We start from the raw sequence: 9019 nt of genomic DNA on the forward strand, positions 1-9019 counted from the left end.
GTTCAGCCCCCTTATCTTGGCTATGTAAAATTAAATGTTGACGGTGCTTCTCATGGGAATCCCGGGGTCTATGGAGGAGGAGGTGTAGTTCGGGCAAAGAGTGGTGATTTCATTTCTGCTTTTGCAAATTTGTATGGTGAGAACAATAATTTGTATGTTACATCCCTGGCTCTTCATGGTGGTATAATGCTGGTAAGGTCTCTAGGTTATCGACGTGTTCACATCTTTTCGGACTTGTAGATTTTGGTTAATATTGGGAGAATGAGCTTTTTGGGACATTGGAAGACATGGACTTTATCATTCAGCATGTGTTCAGGGAAGGTTCAACTAGTCGATGCCTTTGCTAATCTGATTAGCAATCCTCAGTTATTTATGATGCCCTTCTATCCATACCCTCTCATGTTCATAGGATTTTTTATGATGATAGTTATGGTCTCCCTTATATTTGAGCTTTTTTTTATTTTTCCTCATTTTTGGATCTGTTTATTGTGGTTGTATATATTTATAAGCCGAAAACTTGATGTACAGATTTTCTTGAGGGGTAAGGTTTTTATGTCCTCCCTCATAGGTTTTATCTTGATCATTATTTTAATAAAATTTATGATGGTCACCCTCGATTGAGAGTAAAATTTAGGGCTAAAAAAAAGGTCTCTTAAAGGAGACAATGAAATTGGAAAATAGGCCTATTGAAACCCCTATAGAGCAAAACCATTGATTACAAGTAGACCAGTTCATGGGCCGGGCTCAGGCTTGGCTTTTGTCAAAATTCTAATGGGTCTGGCCTGAAGCCCGAGCCTGAGGCAGTGTAAAGTTGGGCCTGAAGCCCGGCCCGTGAACAAGTCTAATTACAGGAAAACGATGAGGAACTTTACCCAAACAAGGAAAGATACCAATGACTTGTGAGTAAACTTCTATGTCTCTCACTAGACCTGATATTGCATATGTTGTCCATGTTATGAGCCAATTTATGCATTCTCCTTGAGCTTCACACATGAAGGCAATGGAAAGAATTTTGAGGTACTTGAAGACATATCCAAGAAAAGGATTGTTGGCTAAGAAGCATGATAAGCTTGATGTAGAAGCCTATACCGATGCTTATTGGGCTGAGTTTGTTGGTGATAGGAGATCTACAATTGGATGTTGCACATTTGTAGGTTGTAATTTAGTGACTTGGAGAAACAAGAAACAAACCATGGTGGATTGGTCAAGTGATGAAGCGGAATACCGAACCATGGCACATGGAATTTCTGAACTTCTTTGGATCAAGATACTCCCAAATGAACTGAGAATTGTCATGTCTGGTCCTTTGAATATCTATTACGATAACCAAGCTGCAGCAAACATTGCTAACAATCCTATCCAGCATGATAGGACCAAACACATCAAAACTGTAGACACTTTGTGAGAGAAAGGGTTGTGTCTGCAGAACTATGTAGTCCTTATATTCTCTTTGCAAGACAAGTTGCTGATGTCTTTACTAAGGATCTTGGTAGAACTAGATTTGGAGAATTAGTATGTAAGTTGGGAATGATGGACATCTATACTCAGCTTGAGGGGGACTGTTGTGGGACCTAATAAGTATGGACTTCAGCCCATTTATGTTATGTCATACTTTGTTCTGTTATGTTGTAATGGGCTTCCTTATTTTAAGTTATATTATTGTACACTAATGGGGGATATGTCATCACTAAGATGGATTGGTCATGTGCATAGAAGACCTTTGACACCACTAATAAGAAGTGATCTTTTGCAAGTTGAAGGGACTAGAAGGGGTAGGGGTGGACCAATCAAAGTAGTAAGAAATTATTGAAATGCTAATAATTTAACAATGGATATGACATTAAACAGAAATGAATCAAAGTAGTAAGAAATGATTTAAGTGCTAATAATTTAACAATGAATGTGGCATTAAACAGAATGGAATGGTGAAACAGGATTCATGTAGCCAACCCTGTATAGCTGGGATAAGGCTTGGATGATGATGATGATGATGATGAAAGTGTTATTTGTAACTCTGTTGTCTGCTTGTATGAGTTGCTACAAACAAGGTGATCAAATCTATCAAGTTATTTAGCCTTTATTTTTGTGCTAGCCAAGATTGTATACTTGATATTCTATGTTTTTCTATCTCTTTATTGCATACTTGTAATCTTTATTAGTTTATACATGAAACTATGAAACTGTATCCATATCTTAAATTTAGAACATATCTTTTTTGACTGACTTGACCAGTCACCATATTGCCTAGAGAGACCAGAAGATTAGTCATTGCCTCACTGCATTAGTACTCTGATGCTAGCCTTCTTGTTTGCCTATATCTAATTACTTTATTTGGTTAGGTTGATAATGCTCATATAGCATAGGCTATCATAATATATTTAGCATTAAAGTATTGATGCATAAGAAATATGAAATGAGGTACTTTGCAAATTTTATTAACAGATAATAAAATTCCTTTCCAGCAAGCTTATTAGTTATTTCTCATATAGGGGGTGGTAGTGTAAATAAGGCCCAATCCATCCATTTTGCTTATATAATTTATTATTGTTCATATTAAAGGGAAATCTTGACAATGCATCTCCAAATGCTGGTTATGTACTGCTAAAGTTTTACCACCTTTATGAGGGCAAGGTATGATAATTTTGCTATCAATGGAGTGTTTGTTAAATATATTTAAGCATTTTCTCATCTTCTTCCTTGTTGTACTGCTTTTCTAGAATCGTAAAGAATTTGAGAGTAATTTGGTTCATCGGTTTGGTGCACTTGTCAAGATGCCGTTGCTCAAGGCAGATAGGTTAGTAGACTTCTTATATACTTGATAATGGATACTTGAGCAGTCTTTGTTGTCAAGATTTTTCTGATGACACTCATTCTATAGATTTATAGGGATTTTTCTTTGTTAATGAACCAAGCAGAGATTGTCATTCCTCCCATAAGGGGCATGATTTGCATCTCCCTCCATGTACCCAAACTTACTGATTTACTAAAATCAATTTATTCAAATGCTTAGAAAGCAAAAAGGGTTGTAATAGAAAAAGAAAAAAAAAACTTGATATTTTTCAAATGTATGAATTGTGAGAGGTAGGACTGGGGTTTTGTACAACTGACCAGTTCCATTCTCCAGTGAAAGTTATGTGTATCTCTAGGGATCATATTTATGGATTTCAAATTTATAATTTCAGAAGCAATGTGAGGGTGGGCCTTGGCACAACGGTTGGGTTGCTCCATTGCAACCTGGGTGACCAAGGTTCAAATCTTGGAAACAGCCTCTTTGCATGTGCAGGGGTAAGGCTGCATAAATCTGTCCCTCCCCAGACCCTGCGTTGATGTGAGCCTCATGCACTGGCTGTCCTTTTAATTTCAGAAGGCTTGTGGGTGAGTAAACTTTTGCCTTTCACCTTTTAAACCTAAATCATCCAGAAACTTGCCTACAGATGCATTTATCCAACAGCAAGAGGACTTAATGTCTTTCTCGTATCAATAAACCACTATAATATCCAGATATCATTATAAGGGTGTTGTATCATGTTGGATACTTCAATTTTAAGTGTAAATTTTGTATCCAATACCATATCTTGTTGTGTCCATTCTGTATTTGGATAACATAAACAAACCATTTATAACTTGTAGTCTTACTCCAAAAATCCTTAATGATAGTTTCCTATTTCATATCTATATTTCACAACTTCACATTTTCCTTTTAGATAATAAAATTATGGTAGTTGCAGCTCAATTTTGATGCAAGTCCAGTTTCCCTCTAAAGTTACTAAGAAAACTATCAAATGAAACTTTTCCTGAGAAGTATTTTGCTTCATATTTGCCTTACATTTTAGAGTCATCTTGTGAACATGCAATTACTTCGTATTGTTGTCATTAATCTTTCTTTCACTTTAATCACTTTCCCCCTTTTTGATTGCATATGCATTTATATTTGCAGGTGTCCTTTACCTAATCCTGTTAAATCAATATTAGAGGATGGGTTGACTCTTTACAGGCTTCATATATTCAAGCATGGAAGGTAATTCAACAGGTTTAGTAATTAGCAGGGCAAAAAACAGTCTTCCTGTCTTTAGATCAATCTACCAAAATACAAAAGCTTATTTTTATCTGTAACTTGTGATTACCTGACGGGTTGATATGTTTTAGTTTTACACAAGCACATAAAAAAGCTCTGCACCATGTGCCTCATAACTAGGGGTGATAAGGGATGTCATGGACCAAGAAAACTGATGAGTTTTAAAACTCAGTAATGCTTATTATCAAACCTTGGGTGTAGCAAGCCATTTCAAATCTAACAATTTCCTTCTCTTGATGTGGATTGGTTGTAATTTAGAATTACAAGTTTATATTAAGTTTGTGCACTCATTGTGATGAAACACTATCAACAAAGTAAAATATAAAATGTTGTTGTCTTGTTAATACCAAGATTTTAAGTCTAATTTCGTAGAGGCCCTTATTGTTATCCATTTGACAATTACATTTACTATTCTTAAAATTCTTGAACTTAGATTGGATTCCACTAGAGGACCATATGCAATGGCGTGGGTTAACTGGGAGAAGCAATTAAGAGAAAGCCTGATTGGAAATGCAAATTATCTTAGTTCTGTTCAGGTAAGTACCATATTTAGTTTCTTTGTGGTTTTATTTTGCTGATCTTATTAATTGCTATGTTGTGTGGAGTATGTTCAGTTCCATCAATTGGTAATCAACTAGCGGAGATATAATTACTGTAGTAGTTACTCCTAATCTGTTTCTAGTTATGACAACCTCTCCCATCTCCACCCCCTCCCCTGCCCCCCCCCCCCCCCCCTTTCTGTGGACAGGATAGAAAAGAAAGTAAACCACATCGTTCCAACCAAATGGCTTCAACATTATGGTTTTTTCTAGTGCCAGTACATTGTTATCATTGATTGTGTATCTCCTGCATGGGTTGTCCCTTTCCAGGTTCCATTTGATTATGCTGTCAAGCAAGCATTGGAGCAATTAAAAGCTGTTGCAGGAGGTGATTGTACAACACCGATTACTGAGAAGAGAAAGTTTGGGACAATTGTCTTTGCAGCTGTCACTCTGCCTGTTACAGAAATCAGGAGCCTTCTGGATAAGGTAACTATTCCTTTTCTATATGTTTTTATAAATAGGCTAAAGCCATAAAACTGAACCTTTTGTTCTTTGCATTTTTCTGGAAGGTGTTCAACTGTTTGTTTACTAGTTCATCTTAGGAGCATCAACGGCCTAGCCCCACAAGCTGCTTATCTGGACCTACTAGGGGTTACTGCAACTTTAGACTCATAACCAAAGCCTTTACAATGGCCTTTCTGTCCAAATCCATATATATATATATATATGAACTAGGTTCTGGGTCTGGGCCTCAATATTGGAAAGTTCCAAGTTTGAACTTGAACCATCTTTTTCTTATGTCTGTGTGTTGGGGGAAGCAAAAACAAAAAATGGCACCTTGAATTAAGGACACAAGTGTCCTTCGAAGACCCTACTGATGGACACATACCCAGTACCCATCATTGTATTAAGGCTTGATTTTTTTTTCTCAGGTTGACATTCACTGATTACATGTCCATTAGTTGAATTCTTTGAAGGATGCTTACATCTGAAATCTAGTATGTATTTGCTATCATTGTCGTTTCCTCCATGTCAGCACCATATAGGCATTTTGTCCTTTCTACTTTTTCATGTTTGGTTGAGTTTTTTTAAGCATTTTCAAACTGTTTCAAGTAACACCCCTACCTTGGGTTATGTGAAAACCGAAAACAACTTCTAGAGAAAATGTCATTTTGATATTTCTTGCAATGGAGAAAACGTTTTCTCCTTTTTGCCTATGCTGCACCTAATGGTGTCTAGTTAGAACCAAATAATATTATAAAATATGCATAGAACCTGGGGTACTTTAACAAATTCCAAGGCGTGGCGGTTTCTTGAGAAAATAGCAATGATACTAAACAAGGCCTTAAGGAGCTGAGATAAACTTGGGGAGAGCAGCATCAAATTTATTTAACCTGTCTGTGACTGATTTTTTTTTTTTTAAGGTAAAATAAAATTTCATTAAAGAAAGAAAAATAAACATCCTGAAAGGTGATAAGGTATCACCATTCACCACTTACGACAGCATAAAAAAACTACGATAAGCCTTCAACCGATATTTTCCACATTACAAATTTGAAACCCCAAAATCCTCCCTCGTGATTTGTCTAAATTCTGGTAATATTAATACCCAATCTGCAACAGATTTGCTGACAGCTTCCACAATTTTATCCACACTGTGCGGTTATAAATGGAATGCAGCTCCATATCACCTTTGCTTTACTTCCATATATTCCAGCAGATTTCAAATGGAATGCAGCTGCATACCACCTTTGCTTTCTTGCTTCCTCTTATCTTGGGCCATGAAGAAAAGATCTCAGCAGGAGAAACTGGACTATAGTCTCTTACTCCAAACATGGCAGCAAACAGCTTCCACAAAAATCCAGAGATCTTGCATGAGAAAAATAAATGGCTAACATCTTCCTCTTTCTCTTTGCACGTGAAGCACATATTAGCCAAGTTGAAACCCCTGGATTTCAGATGATCCGCAGTCAAGATACTATCCATCGCCACCAACCATACAAATGCTTCAACCCTGGGAGGGATCCGATTTCCCCATACTCCAATTCATCCCTTGACTGAGCTGATGAAACTCTCACCTCCTCCAATTTCTCCAATAATGTATTGCATTCTTCAACCTCTCTATCTAATAAAGGTCTTCTGAATTTTGGGCACTACACCAGTTGATCTCTTCTCCTTTCATAACACAGGCTGATAGAAACTTCAGGTTCATCCAGCCTATCCAGCCTTGGACACAGCTCATTCAATTTGCCTATCCCACTCCAATCATCCTCCCAAAACCTGATTCCTTGATCCGTCTCCTACTAGAAAGCTTGTCAGATTTTTGAATTCCTGGTTGAACTTCATGATCCCTTTCCATAAACTCACCCCATAAGAAGCCCTCACCTCCCTTGACTCCCACCCAAATCTCACTACCCCATATTTCCCCACCACCACCCTCCACAGTGAATTTTCCTACCTCCACAACCACTTACCCACCAAGGTCTTATTGAAGACCCTCATTCTTCTGAACCTCAAACCTCCCTTCTTCTTTGGCCTACTTACTTTCTTCCATTTTACCAGGTGAAACTTCTTATCCCCTCCTTCCCCTCCCACACCTCTCCATAAGAAATCCCTCTGAAGCTTTTCTACTCTTTCAGCCACCCAAGGTGGAATCCTCAGTAAGGACATGTAGTAGGTTGGTAAATTTGAGAGAACACTTCTGATTAAAGTTATTCTCCCCCCTAAAGAAAGATATTTGGTTTTCCAACCATCCAATCTTTTTTCAATCTCCACAATTTGATTTCAAACGACACTTGAGTTCGAAACTCCACCAATCGGCAGACCCAGATAAGTAAATGGAAGCTCCCCTATTCTGCATTCAAAGGTTTCAGCACATTCTACTAACACCTCCCTCACAACTTCCCCAACTCTAATCATCATGCTCTTGGACAGATTCACTTTTAGACCTGTTAACAGTTCAAAGTTGGCCAGAATTGCTCTCAGGTTTAAAACCTGCTCAACCGATGCATCTAGGAAAATCAAAGTGTCATCAGCTACAAGGACCATCTCCACCCACCTTGAAACCCTTCTATCAGACCCAACTGAACACTTTTCTCCAACAGCATGCTCAGCATCTCCATTACCAATACAAAAAGCATGGGAGAAAGTGGAAAAATTCCAATGATATCCCATTTAAAAGTATTGATAATGAGACTGAAGATACACAAGGAAACATCCAGCTTCTCCACTTCTCACCAAATCCTATTAGTCTTTGAATTTCTTCTAAAAGTCTCCACTCTACGTGATCATAGGCCTTCTCAATGTCTATGTTGCAAACGAAACCAGCTTTTCCACTCCTCAACCTAGAGTCAATACATTCACTTGCCACTAGAACTCTGTCCAAAATCTGTCTACCTTCCACAAAAGACATCTGGTTTTCTCCCACAACCTCATGCAACATTTTTCTGAGTTTTTTCGGTGATACCTTGGCTAATAATTTGTAAGGACTACTAATTAAGCTTATTGGTCTGAAATCCTTCAACTCCACAGCCCCCGCGCCCCTTTGGAATCAGAGATATATAAGTTGCATTGGCTTAGTTCTTATGGTCAGACCTTAGTACTTATGTCCATTGCCTTCATGGGGTGTTCAAATTAGCGTTAGGTTTCTTGTTTTAGTCCGACCTAGTATCATTTACATGGCAGGTGTATGTGGTGACTGCTTCCCAGTTCTAATGGGAATATCAAAAAATAACTGCAATTTTTTCTCTTGTCCTCATCTCTATGTAGATAAAGGAGCAGTATCCCCAGGTGGAAGGTTTTCTCAAGGATAAAGATTTGGAGAACTCCCTCAAGAAGGCTCATGTGACTCTTGCTCATAAGAGAAGCCATGGTGTCACTGCTGTTGCCAGTTATGGCGTGTTCCTCCACCAAAATGTCCCTGTTGATCTGACTGCACTTCTCTTTTCTGATAAATTGGCTGCATTCGAAGCTCACCTTGGCCTTGTTAATGGTGAGAAGATAACGTCGAAAAACCAATGGCCCCATGTCACTTTATGGACTGGAGAGGGAGTTGCAGCCAAGGAAGCCAACACGCTACCACAGCTCCTTTCCGAGGGGAAGGCAACTCGCATTGAGATAGACCCATCTACCACTGTATCAGGATCATTGGAATTTTATTGAGTTGCCAAGTTTATATAACGTCTGGGTGTTGATCAAGTGGTTTTGTGCTGCCTGCTTAAGGTCCTGTATCAGTGACGTTATCTCAGCAATTGGAACCACTTTTTCTTTGGATTTTGCAGATATGGATAGAAAGGTGTCAAGGGAAGTGGGGGAATTTTGTTAGGAACTACAAAGCCTCCTATCTTATAGATGTGTACATTTTGCAAAATTATTATATGATAAAAATAAATGCTTCCATATC

The 9019-nt window shown here is 38.1% G+C and overlaps 1 protein-coding gene across 1 annotated transcript in view; it reads left to right on the forward strand.

Moving 5' to 3' along the window:
- Window positions 1-9019, forward strand: part of LOC148868323 (tRNA ligase 1-like) — a 139351-nt gene extending 130332 nt beyond the window's left edge. The window contains exons 22-27 of the mRNA XM_088968420.1: window positions 2560-2631; window positions 2718-2794; window positions 3938-4018; window positions 4509-4611; window positions 4945-5103; window positions 8386-9019. Of these exons, the coding sequence (XP_088824546.1) occupies window positions 2560-2631; window positions 2718-2794; window positions 3938-4018; window positions 4509-4611; window positions 4945-5103; window positions 8386-8778 (885 nt within the window). The 3' untranslated portion in view covers window positions 8779-9019. The remainder of the gene's footprint in view (window positions 1-2559; window positions 2632-2717; window positions 2795-3937; window positions 4019-4508; window positions 4612-4944; window positions 5104-8385) is intronic.

The sequence above is a fragment of the Nelumbo lutea genome, chromosome 2 (assembly GCF_056320005.1).
Source record: "Nelumbo lutea isolate HS-2025 chromosome 2, American lotus-T2T, whole genome shotgun sequence".
Classification (NCBI taxonomy): domain Eukaryota; kingdom Viridiplantae; phylum Streptophyta; class Magnoliopsida; order Proteales; family Nelumbonaceae; genus Nelumbo; species Nelumbo lutea.